Source organism: Leucopleurus acutus, assembly GCF_964270905.1.
Source record: "Leucopleurus acutus genome assembly, chromosome: 5".
Taxonomy (NCBI): domain Eukaryota; kingdom Metazoa; phylum Chordata; class Mammalia; order Artiodactyla; family Delphinidae; genus Leucopleurus; species Leucopleurus acutus.
In genome coordinates this window covers 78,064,710-78,078,630 of record NC_139147.1, presented here as the reverse complement: position 1 = coordinate 78,078,630, position 13,921 = coordinate 78,064,710, and the positions used below count along the sequence as shown (strand labels likewise).

General features: G+C 35.9%; 1 protein-coding gene across 1 annotated transcript in view; it reads right to left on the bottom strand.

The window, feature by feature from the left end:
- Nucleotides 1-13,921, bottom strand: part of P3H2 (prolyl 3-hydroxylase 2) — a 160,194-nt gene that overhangs the window by 29,445 nt on the left and 116,828 nt on the right. Inside the window, exons 2-4 of the mRNA XM_082840146.1 lie at nucleotides 12,872-13,024; nucleotides 11,263-11,452; nucleotides 889-1,020 (exon numbers count right to left, since the gene is read on the bottom strand). Of these exons, the coding sequence (XP_082696272.1) occupies nucleotides 889-1,020; nucleotides 11,263-11,452; nucleotides 12,872-13,024 (475 nt within the window). The remainder of the gene's footprint in view (nucleotides 1-888; nucleotides 1,021-11,262; nucleotides 11,453-12,871; nucleotides 13,025-13,921) is intronic.

Sequence of the window (13,921 nt, the reverse complement as noted above, 5' to 3'; positions counted from 1 at the left end):
AAAAGTATACTCATGTGGAGAATAAATTGGCAACATCTGTCAAAATTACAAACAAATAAACCATTGATGCAGCAACTGTACTTCTAGAAATTTATCCTATAGATATTTACATGCAAATGTAAATGACATGCAGGAAATATTCATTTGATCATTGATTGTAATAGTAAAATATTACAAACAACACAATGCTCATCAGTAAGGAGACACATTAAATAAACTATAGTATGGTGATATCTAGATATAAAGAAAAATGAATGAGGAAGATCTGTATGTACTGAAACAACTAGATTGAGCCCTATAAAACTTCCCAAATGTGACCATTTTTGACCAAGCAAAAGGGAATTTCATAGGTCCAACATACTAAAAAAATCTGATATGTATCGTTAAGTGAAGAAAACAATGTGAGGAAGAGTGTAAATAATGTGCTATCTTCTATGTGTAGGAGGGTAAAATAATTCAGAGACAGTGTGTGTGTGTGTGTTGTTTCTGTATAAAATTTTGGAAGGGTAAATAAGAAACTGTGGATTTTAGGGTGTGAAATTGGGTTGTGGGGAAAAGAAAGAGAGAGAGGTTTTTAAATATTTAGTCTTTAAACCTGTGAGTATATTATCTTTTCAAATTAAGTCGAAAAATTAAATTTAAAAATCACATAAAATATCAATCTAGTATAACTTTCAGGGCATTGTCACAACATTTGCCCACTTGTGGTTTCACCGTCTGCTCTTGTTCTGAGCTGTAGTGATGTGAGGTGAGACAGAAAATGCATACACACCCATAGCTTGATTACAACTGAGGAAGGTGGAGGACTAACCCACAAAAATTCGATGTGTCTTGTGATGAGCCACACCCCTTCCCCCCAAAGTTTTTCACAGATAATCCACGCTTTACCTCGATAGTAGGCAAACTGCAGGTAGTCATAATGTAGGGGAAGAAAGTTCTCGATTGGTGAGAGGCGGCCAGGGCGGGTGGCAAGTTCCCTCACGCATTCATGCTGACAAACCAGCACCTGCACATAGTGATCTGAAAAACAAGAGCCAAGAAGTGGGTTCCTCTCATCTGCTCAACGTCCAGACTTCAAAGTGAGAACCACGGTTACGCAGGGCATCTCACCTCACCATACACTCTTAGAGAGATATCATTATCATCCTCATTCATGACCAGAAATCCTTTTCACAAAGAAAGTAAGTGACTCGCCAAGGCTTCCTAACCAGTGATCACTAGACTAATTACCAGTAGATTCTAAATGTATAGCACTCTTTCCTTCCGTGTATTCTTTTTCTACATCTCCTTAAGGTGACATAGGCCATCTCATCCCACCCATGCCCAGCTGAGTAGATTACTTTCTTATTTAAAAACTTGGGGGTCTCTTTTTGGACTTTAGATGGCCTGAAGTGTCCTGGAGTCAGGATGGGAAGTTCAGATCCCAGTTATGTTAAGGACCGGTTGAGAGAAAGGAACTGCCACGTACGTGGGGAGTTCACACAGAGAAGTGAAGCCACAATGCTCTTTTTCCTTGTTAATATTTTCAAGCCACTTTTACTAAAGGGGAAATAAAAGCAACATTCCTTTACATCCATTGATCAGGAACCTGTTCTACCCAGTTACAAATTAGTCTATCACCTGGACATTATAAATCCTAATACTGTAGGGACTGGTAAAATAGGAGAAGGATGAAAGCTAAAGAATTTGAAGAAGCATTTTGCCTCTTTTTCTTTGTTCCCATTCTTCTCACTTGCAAACAGGCGAGGATCCTGAAGTGCAGGGGTTTTCATGCTCCTTTTAGCTCTGGGTTCTATCTCATACAAGCATGAGCAGAGGAAACACAAGTGGCTAATGTCCCAGAAAGAAAACGCTTCTTACATTTTGCCCCGACTCTGATTTCTACAATGAAGATAGAGGCAGTCTTTTCCATTAAGAGAATAGTCCATTCATGCTTGTGCAGAGCAAGTTCTCCTGAGAATAATGATAAAACCACCCGACTTCATGACTGTACAGTCTAATCCACAACTGCCTCCATTCAAAAGGCTTTCTATTATGCAGAGTCTGGCTTGTATCTAGATGACCTTGAAGAGGGACCCCCAAAACACAACAGAAAGGAAATATCTGTTTCCTGGTGTGTAGGGAAATGTGCTAATTCTCTTAAAACCTGGCTAACTCAATCTAATATAGTACAGCTAATAAGATCACTATCATCCATTGGTTCTTAATTTCAGTTGGAAGACATGAGGAGAAGAATGGGTTATGTTTATTTGATTAGCATGTTATAAATAAATAGCTAGGTATTTTATTTCTTAAGAAAACAACAAAACAACTCTCAAGCATTTCTCCTAGTTTCGCTGGCCATTTGCTTTCCTCTTTACCTTTTAATATTCACTCCTAATTCCAAATGACAAGCAAAAGGAAAAGGTGGGAAACACACCCAACAGGAATCCACAATCTGAATGAAAGTATTTTTCAAAGTAAGATATTAATAGCAGCAAAATAAGAGTGACAAAATGATATCCTTTAGGGCTTCAGTGAGCATGGCTGGTAATAAATAACTGCATTCAGAAGCCATTTGTAGTTTTCTCCAATTGGTAATGTTCTTCCAAGTCTAAAAGTCAAAAACTCTGGCTTTCTAAATACATTCTGTATTTTAAAAGCCAGTTTTACTCCTAATCGAGAATAGTTTTGAACCAGGCAGGAATTTACATAGTTAGAGTAATGATATCCCTTTTTATTAGTTGTATTCCTTGCCTCCTTTCTATATCAAATGTTACTGTGAAATGATTATGTTTTAATAGGTTTGAGATTCAAGACACTCGCATGGGAATACTTTTAAAGATTTCCATCTCATTATGAATTGGATATGCTTCAAATTCCTGAGAAGACTTACCATATTCCTGCAACATATAATATTTGATTAAACTTGAGGGACTATGAATTTTTTATCACTTTTCTTTATTGGAAGTGGGGTGATGGTGGTGGTAACTGTGTTAGTAGCCTGAGTTAGGAGACTTCTATTCTTTTCCAGCAACCAACAGGCTGTGGTGACCTCAGAAAATTGCAAAATGTTAATTTGTGGGAATTTGTCAGTCAATTCTCTTAAACCAGATCTAGGACATTTGCCAAAGCTGTTCAGTGGCCATTGGTAGAGGTAGGTGTAGAGATGAATGTGGGAATGAAAGCAGGGAACCTATCCTTAAAAAAACTACAAGATAGTAAACTGTAATAAAGGAAAAGCCTGCCCATTCTCAAATAAAAGATTAAGTTAAAGAAATATTCAGCAGTTGAAATGTGAAGCACACATAAAAGTGACATTCAAATGAGCAGTGTTTACAAAAATGCAAGTAAATGGCTCTCTGGTAGAGGCCCAACAAAATAAAACCTTATGGGAAAAAAATCCCCAATAATGCTGTATTGATTTTAAGTGAATTGAGTTGAACTTGGGTAATTGAATGTGTAGCAAATAAGTCACTTGACAAATAATATATTTACAATAGCCAAGGTATGGAAACAGCCTAAGTGCCCATCAATAGATGAATGTATAAAGAAGATGTGATATATGTACACACACAATGGAACAGTACTCAGCCCTCAGCCATAAAAAAGAATGAAATCTTGTTACTTGTGACAACATGGATAGACCTAGAAGGTATTATGCTAATAAGTCAGAAAGAGGAAGAAAAATACTATATGGTTTCACTTATATGTGCAATCTAAAGACAAAACAAAACAGAACAGAACAAATGAACAAACATAACAAAACAGAGACAGAGTTATAGATACAGAGAACAAATGGGCCAGAGGGGTAGGTGGTGGGGGAGGAAAAAAATAGGTGAGGGATCTTAAGACATACAAACTTCCAGTTGCAAAATAAATAAGTCATGGTTATGAAATGTACAGTGTGGGGAATACAGTCAATAACTATGTAATATCTTTGTATGGTGACATATTTTAACTAGACTTATTGTGGTGATCAGTTTGAAATGTATATATATATATATATTTCTAAAATGTAAAAAAAAAAGGCTAAAAGAAGGCACATTGATTTTCAGTTTACTTCTTAGTCTAAATTTTGATAGATATTTCCTAATTACCCCTCTAAAAAACCTCAACACAAACTTGCACAAGGCTCTTAGATAACCTCATCCACCAGAGGGCAGACAGCAGAAGCAAGAACTACAATCCTGCAGCCTGTGGAAGAAAAACCACATTCACAGAAAGATAGACAAGATGAAAAGGCAGAGGGCTATGTACCAGATGAAGGGACAAGATAAAACCCCATAAAGACAACTAAATGAAGTGGAGATAGGCAATCTTCCAGAAAAACAATTCAGAATAATGATAGTGAAGATGATCCAGGGCCTCAGTAAAACAATGGAGGCAAAGATCGAATAGATGCAAGAAATGTTTAACAAAGACCTAGAAGAATTAAAGAACAAACAAACAGAGGTGAACAATACAACAATACAATAACTAAAATGAAAAATACACTAGAAGGAATCAATAGCAGAATAACTGAGACAGAAGAACGGATAAGTGACCTGGAAGACAGAATGGTGGAATTCACTGCTGCGGAACAGAATAAAGAAAAAAGAATGAAATGAAATGAAGACAGCCTAAGAGACCTCTGGGACAACATTAAATGCAACAACATTTGCATTATAGGGGTCCCAGAAGCAGAAGAGAGAGAGAAAGGACCTGAGAAAATATTAGAAGAGATTATAGTCGAAAACTTCCCTAACATGGGAAAGGAAATAGCCACCCAAGTCCAGGAAGCGCAGAGAGTCCCATACAGGTTAAACCCAAGGAGAAACATGCGGAGACACATAGTAATCAAACTGGTAAAAATTAAAGACAAAGAAAAATTATTGAAAGCAGCAAGGGAACAATGACAAATAACATACAAGGAAACTCCCATAAGGCTAACAGCTGATTTCTCAGCAGAAACTCTACAAGCCAGAAGGGAGTGACATGACATATTTAAAATGATGAAAGGGAAGGACCTACAACCAAGATTACTCTACCCAGCAAGGATCTCATTCATTTTCAATGGAGAAATCAGAAGCTTTACAGACAAGCAAAATCTAAGAGAATTCAGCATCACCAAACCAGCTCTACAACAAATGCTAAAGGAACTTCTCTAAGTGGGAAACACAAGAGAAGAAAAGGACCTACAAAAACAAACCCAAAACAATTAAGAAAATAGTCATAGGAACATACATATCGATAATTACCTTAAACATGAATGGATTAAATGCTCCAACCAAAAGACACAGGCTCACTGAATGGATATAAAAAGAAGACCCATATATATGTTGTCTACAAGAGATCCACTTCAGACCTAGGGACACATACAGACTGAAAGTGAGGGGATGGAAAAAGATATTCCATGCAAATGGAAATTAAAAGAAAGCTGGAGTAGCAATACTCATATAAGATAAAATAGACTTTAAAATAAAGAATGTTACAAGAGACAAGGAAGGACACTGCATAATGATCAAGGGATCAATCCAAGAAGAAGATAAAACAATTATAAATATATAAGCACCCACCATAGGAGCACCTCAATACATAAGGCAACTGCTAACAGCTATAAAAGAGGAAATTGACAGTAACACAATAATAGTGGGGGACTTTAAAACCTCACTTACACCAATGGACAGATCATCCAGACAGAAAAGTAAAAAGGAAACACAAGCTTTAAAAGACAAAATAGACCAGATAGATTTAATTGATATTTATAGGACATTCCATCCAAAAACAGCAGATTCTTCTCAAGTGTGCACGGGACATTCTACAGGATAGATCACATCTTGGGTCACAAATCAAACCTCAGTAAATTTAAGAAAATTGAAATCATATCAAACATCTTTTCTGACCACAATGCTATGATATTAGAAATTAATTAAAGGGGAAAAAATGTAAAAAACACAAACACATGGAGGATAAACAATATGTTACTTAATAACCAAGAGATCACTGAAGAAATCAAAGAGGAAATCAAAAAATACCTAGAGACAAATGACAATGGAAACACGATGATCCAAAACCTACAGGCCGCAGCAAAAGCAGTTCTAAGAGGGAAGTTTATCACAATACAATCCTACCTCAAGAAACAACAAACATCTCAAATAACCAATCTAACCTTACACCTAAGGAAACTAGAGAAAGAAGAACAAACAAAACCCAAAGTTAGTAGAAGGAAAGAAATCATAAAGATCAGAGCAGAAATAAATGAAATAGAAACAAAGAAAACAGTAGAAAAGATCAATAAAACTAAAAGCTGGATCTTTGAGAAGATAAACAAAATTGATAAGCCACTAGCCAGGCTCATCAAGAAAAGTAGGGAGAGAACTCAAATCAATAAAATTAGAAATGAAAGAGGAGAAGTTACAACAGACACCGCAGAAATACAAAGCATCCTAAGAGACTACTACAAGCAACTCTATGCCAATAAAATGGACAACCTGGAAGAAATGGAAAAATTCTTAGAAAGGTATAACCTTCCAAGACTGAACCAGGAAGAAATAGAAAATATGAACTGAACAATCACAAGTTATGAAAATGAAACTGTGATCAAAAATCTTCCAACAAACAAAAGTCCAGGACCAGAATTCTATCAAACATTAAGAGAAGAGCTAACACCCATCCTTCTCAAACTCTTCCAAAAAATTGCAGAGGAAGGAGCACTCTCAATCACATTCTATGAGGCCACCATCACCCTGATACCAAAACCAGGCAAAGATACTATAAAAAAAGAAAATTACAGACCAATATCACTGATAAATACAGATGCAAAAATCCTCAACAAAATACTATCAAACAGAATCCAACAGCACATTAAAAGCATCATACACCATGACCAAGTGGGATTTATCCCAGGGATGCAAGGATTCTTTAGTATATGCAAATCAATCAATGTGATACACCATATTAACAAATTGAAAAAGAAAAACCGTACGATCATCTCAATAGATGCAGAAAAAGCTTCTGACAAAATTCAACACCCATTTATGATAAAAACTCTCCAGAAAGTGGACATACAGGGAACCTACCTGAACATAATAAAGGCCATATATGACAAACCCACAGCAAACATCATTCTCAATGGTGAAAAATTAAAAGCATTTCCTCTAAGATCAGGAACTAGGCAAGGATCTCCACTCTCACCACTCTTATTCAATATAGTTTTGGAAGTCTTAGCCATGGCAATCAGAGAAGAAAAAGAAACAAACAACACAAATTGGAAAAGAAGAAGTAAAACTGTCACTGCCTGCAGACGACATGATACTATACATAGAGAATCCTAAAGATGCCACCAGAAAACTACTAGAGCTAATCAATGAATTTGGTAACATTGCAGGATACAAAATTAATGCACAGAAATCTCTTGCATTCCTATACACTAATGATGAAAAATCTGAAAGAGAAGTTAAGGAAACACTCCCATTTACCACTGCAACCAAAAGAATAAAATACCTAGGAATAAACCTACCTAGGGAGACAAAAGACCTGTAGGCAGGAAACTGTAAGACACTGATGAAAGAAATTAAAGATGATACAAACAGATGGAGAGATATATCATGTTCTTGGATTGGAGAATCAATATTGTGAAAATGACTATACTACCCAAAGCAATCTACAGAGTCAATGTAATCCCTATCAAATTACCAATGGCATTTTTTACAGAACTAGAACAAAAAATCTTAAAATTTGTATGGAGACACAAAAGACCCCAAATAGCCAAAGTGGTCTTGAGGGAAAAAAAAATGAGCTGGAGGAATCAGACTCCCTGACTTCAGACAACACTACAAAGCTACAGTAATCAAGACAATATGGTACTGGCACAAAAACAGAAATATAGACCAATGGAAGAGGATAGAAAGCCCAGAGATAAACCCATGCACCCATGGTCAACTAATCTATGACAAAGGAGGGAAGGATGTACAATGGACAAAAGACAGTCTCTTCAATAAGTGGTGCTGGGAAAACTGGACAGCTACATGTAAAAGAATGAAATTAGAACACTCCCTAACACCATTCACAAAAATAAACTCAAAATGGATTAGAGACCTAAATGTAAGACTGGACACTATAAAACTCTTAGAGGAAAACATAGGAAGAACACTCTTTGACATAAATCACAGCAAGATCTTTTTTGATCCACTTCTTAGAGTAATGGAAATAAAAACAAAAATAAACAAATGGGACCTAATGAAACTTCAAAGCTTTTGCTCAACAAAGGAAACTACAAACACGATGAAAAGACAACCCTCAGAATGGGAGAAAATATTTGCAAACAAATCAACGGATAAAGGATTAATCTCCAAAATATATAAACAGCTCATGCAGCTCAATATTAAAAAAACACACAACCCAATCCAAAAATTGGCAGAAGACCTAAATAAACATTTCTCCAAAGAAGACATACAGATGGCCAAGAGGCACAGGAAAAGTTGCTCAACATCACTAATTACTAGAGAAGTGCAAATCAAAACTACAATGAGGTATCACCTCACACCAGTTAGAATGGGCATCACCAGAAAATCTAAAAACAACAGATGCTGGAGAGGGTGTGGAGAAAAGGGAACCCTCTTGCACTGTTGGTGGGAATATAAATTGATACAGCCACTTTGGAGAACAGTATGGAGGTTCCTTAAAAAACTATAAATAGAATTACCATATGACCCAGCAATCTCACAACTGGGCATATACCAAGAGAAAACCATAATTCAAAAAGACACATGCATCCCAATGTTCATTGCAGCACTGTTTACAATAGCCAGGACATGGAAGCAGCCTAAATGCCCATCAATAGACAAATGGATAAAGAAGATGTGGTACATATATACAATGGAACATTACACAGCCATAAAAAGGAATGAAATTAGTTTATTTGTAGAGACGTGGATGGATCTAGAGACTGTCATTCAGAGTGAAGTAAGTCAGAAAGAGAAAAACAAATATTGTATATTAACGCATATATGTGGAACCTAGAAAAATGGTACAGGTGAACCGGTTTGCAGGGCAGAAATTGAGACACAGATGTAGAGAACAAATGTATGGGCACCAAGGGGGGAACATGGCAGAAGGGGGTGGTGGTGTGTTGAATTGGGAGACTGAGATTTACATATATACACTAATATGTATAAAATGGATAACTAATAAGAACCTGCTGTATAAAAAAAATAAATAAAATAAAATTCAAAAAAAACCCTCAACAATTTAAGACCTATATTTTCACAAATGTACAGTATTATTAACCTTTTAATCTCTGCAATGTGATTGATGGATAGGTTGTCTCCTTCCTTCCTTCCTTCCCTCATCCTTTCTTCCTTCCACCCATTCATTTAACAGATATTCACTAAGCACCTGCTATTTGCCAGTCACCATAAGTAGGCACTGAGGATTAAGCACTTAACAAGATAGGGCAATAGCCAAGTGAGAGAAGACAACATTTTCAAGTCTGTAAGTGGAAATGAGCCTGGCGTACCTTAGGAATTAAAATAAGTACAGATGAACACTAGTACGCAGTCATGAAAGTCCTTGTTAAAGGTTTTGGGTTTTATTTCAAGTGCAATGGAAGCCAGTGGCGTGGCAGGGGGTGATTCAGCATATCTGTGAGCAGACTTTCTGTTTTTTGGAAAACTGTTCTGTCTGCCTACAGAGTAAAACCTGATCAGAACGTGAAGACCAGCAAGGAAACTATCACAGTGAATTAGTTAAAATATAGTGTTGATTTGAACCAGGGTGGTAGCAAAAGGAGTGGAGGGAACCAGGAAATCTCAAATGCTATTAGGAAGTAGCATCTTTCAAAGTTTGGTAACAAGTCGGAGGGGAATAAGAATTGAAGGAAATGTTGGATTGAAAGATAACTTCTAGGGATTTGGTTTGAGCTACTAGGTGAGTGATGCTTTTTATGAAGACAGAAAACATTGGAAGTTGGGGAAAGAAAACTGACTTTATTAATCTGCATTTCTATGAGTATATGAGAAGTTGAACATTGTTTTTCATGTTTTATAACTTGGAATACAATATGCACTCAACAAATATGTGTTAAACATTTATTATTGAATAAATAACCTTTGCCCATTTTTCAACTGTGTAGATCTTCAAAGTATGGGCTCTAGAGTGAGAAAAACCTAGGTTTGATTCCCAGTTTCACCTTAATCCCATTACTTAATCTTTCTGAGGTCTAAATTCCTCATTTAAAAGCGGAGAAGAGGGTGAATAACAATACCTACAAGGAGTTGTTTATAGGATTAAAAGAGATATAGCTATATAAAATGCTCTGTATATTTTAACTGTTAAATAAATTTTGCTTATTTTTATTACTACCAATAAATAAGAAATGAATTACCAGTACTACTAATAATTCACAGTCTGTGTTTAAGTATTAATGATATTAACTGTTTTCCTGTAAACATTTTGCAACCTTTTCCACTTGCTATTATAAATCAATTTGATTAAAGTAGCTTTTATATTTATAAATCTTATGTAAAATCTATCTTTTTCTTAAAATTTCTTGTCTTTCATCATGCTAAGAAGAGCTTTCCTACTGTTATACAAATATTCCCTTGCATTTTCTTCTAACAGTTCTATTTTTACTCATATTATTAATATAATAGAATTTATTTCGTGTATTTTTTCATATGCAGCAGAGAACTCAGTCCCCACCATACCTGGTTAACTAGTCAACCTCCCCAATTAATGTATAATGAACTTTACCTACTATTTTAAATAGCGGTATATTAAATTCCCGTATGTAACAAAATATTCATTTAAGTAATAGAAGAAGACTATACAAAGATATTCACTACTACATTATTAATCATAATAAAAAACTGCAACTTGCTTAGTATTCATCAGTAAAGGACTGGTCAAATAAATTACATTTTCCCCATATAATGCAATAAGGTAGATCTACATGTACTTACATGAGAAGTCCACAATATATTGTTAAGCATAAAATGAAACAAAAACAAAACATATACTGAAAATCAATATTTACAGTGTTGTCTTATTTTTATAAAATGAAATAATAATTATAAATAAGTACCTAAATATTTGTGTGTGTATCTGAAAAAGCTTGGAAGCATAGTCACCAAAATTTAAGCTAGGGAAAGTAATCCACGGGAGAGAGGATGGGATACGTATAGGAGAATTTTTTTACAATTATACTTTTTACAATATATACGTCTACATTATTGGAATAGTTTTACAGATGGCATGTAGTATTTCTATAATCAGGAAATCAAGGGAAAAAATAAACTTTACCTGCAATGGCTTCATAGAGACCAGCTTTATACCCTAAGTACTCATATTCCTCAAATCTCTGAGGCCCCTCACACAGGGCTCTGCACTCTGTATCTTCATTGAAATATTCTCTTAAAGCTTGTTCAAAGTACTTGATAGCTAGTTCAAAGTCATCTGCCTCATAATGTTTAACTCCTTCACTGTAACTCTCCTGTAAAGAAACACAGAAAAATTTTTTTCAAAGAGCACCCAAGGGGCACTTGAATGGCAAAATGCAGGCTGACTCTGGATCACTTAGGTAGGTGGGTGTGGGACTCTTGCGCTGTGGAAGATAAAGAAGGATCGCACTGGGAGATAAAGGGAAACTTCCCTGGCTTTAACTAATTGTAAATGAGAAGGGACTGACTGAGCAAGCCTACTGCTGTGGCATCAATCAATTTCATTTTCTTCCTGAGCTCACTCAAGACTATATTTTCTAACCCTTTTAAATGCAGGTAGGGCCATGCAACAAAGTGCAGGAAGATGGATGTGGGTGGACGTGACACTCAATTCCAGGCCTGGTTCAATTTTTTTTTTGTGTGTGTGTGTGTGTATACTGCAATTTTATTGCAATTCATAAGCAAAGTTAGTGTGTAAGAAATTTAAATGAAACAGTATGGTAAAATTATCAGAGAACCAAAAAATCTAAAAAGGAAGTACACCTAAAACATGAGAATTCAGCATTCATTAATGTTTCATCTTCAGTTTTGATTGACACTTGATGCTTGCAAATTTTGAAACAAACTTTGAGATCATGATGACTATTTTGAATAGATTTCAGCACCAGCACTAAGATGTGTGCATTCAGTTGGTTTGCAGTTGACTTGTTAGCCATTTACATAATGTATAGTACAGATTTGTCACAGGTCAGATCACAGCGTTGAAGGAAAGAAGTACCTTCCTGTAATTAGAAAGGATCCCCTAAACTGCACTCAGCTTAAGACATCCAATGTACAAGAGCACGGAAACCATCATAATAATGTGGCTCCAGGGAACATAGTTCATTCTTTTAAAAAATAAAAGGAAAAAAGACTTTCATCTAAAATCTTCCTCTCTTAGCCTTTTCTTCAGTCCTCTTGGAGGCCACACATTGAGAATGGTGATGTATCCAATTGAAAAAGATGCCCTTTCAACACACTGTGAATTTCAAGTAAGATTTCATTTAAAGGAATAATTATGTAGCTTAAAAAAATCAAAATTTGAAAAGGACGGGTACCGTGGAAAAAGCCACTGGACTAGTTGCTGGGAAACCACGGTGTGACCCTGAGCAATTCACATGGGCTTCAACTCCAGTGGGTAAAATTGAAGCGCTGGAGTGGGTGCTGAGGCTCAGAGAGGGTTACAGACATTTACGTCACATCTTACTTTTCACCATATCATACTGATTTTCTAAGTTAATTTTCTTTTTCTTTCAATTTTTCAACCCTGAATTACAATACTTCATCTTGGGAACTCTGAAAGTGTAAAAATGATACTGTATTGGACGTTGGAAATCAATGTGAGATATCCATTCATAGGAATTTGCTTTGAGTCCATTGAAAGTTAGGAGCACTAAGTTCCTCATGGTTAGGACAGGGTCCCCAAAGCTCACCAGGTGTGGTTTGGCATCCCGATCTACCAGCTGGAGGTCTTCAACACCCGCCATCGTTCTGTAATTCTTGATGTTCTGCTGCATTTCCATGTGCTCAGGGTTGGCCATGAAAAATGTGTGTGCTGCTTCCACTGCCTTTTCCAGCTGGTTAAGCTATAAAGAGAAAAAAAGAGGATCAAATGAAGGCAAATATTTCTAAACTGGGTTCAGTCCAAGGTCTCACAGACAGAAAGTGTCAGGGCTGAGTTCTAGTTCACATTCACTCTACCCAGCCTCCACACTAAAGGGCAAGAGGTTAATAAACAGTGCTCCTAAAATGATATGTGGGTATTTTGGCATTGGTGAAAATGGATGAATGTGCTTTGTTCCAAGTTCGTTTTCTTCTCCCTCTTTTCTAAGCCATATGTGTTTTCTGGGAAATTGACTCTACATGCTTCTGTTTGTCTTACGATTGATCAAAATTAAAATCTGCCAATGCTGTGCCACCTCTAATTCACATTTTCAATATTTTTGTCTTTTATTTTCTCTTCTTTTCTTTTTGTTCCTTTTGCCTTTAATCCTGACAATGGAAGAATAAACTGTGACTTTCTGAAGGATGAGATTAGGGATACCTCCCACTCCTCCAAATCTGTTTTCAGGCTTTAGAATGTGAAGAACACCAGGTTAAAAGGAATAAATTTTTCCAATCCAGAAGAGATGCTAAATACAGCACACAAAATGTTATACCACATTTCTTTGATTGAGAAATTGATTCCAAACTTACAAGTTGGATTCTCATTAATATAAAAGGAAGGATTTTTAATAAACTACAAAGACACTATAAATCTCTTAAACCACTTAATAAGCTGCTCTCCATGTAACGTGCAATGATGCATTTTTTGTTAAAAAAATGTAATTAAATTTACTTGATTTAATACATTTTGCCCTATGCTTTATTCATGGAGAATGTCTATAGACAGAACCCTTTGCCTCATTTCCAAAAAGTGAATATTCACACTAGTACTAGTCATTTTCATGGTGAAATCCAAATTATGCTTGGTCTATTTTGAA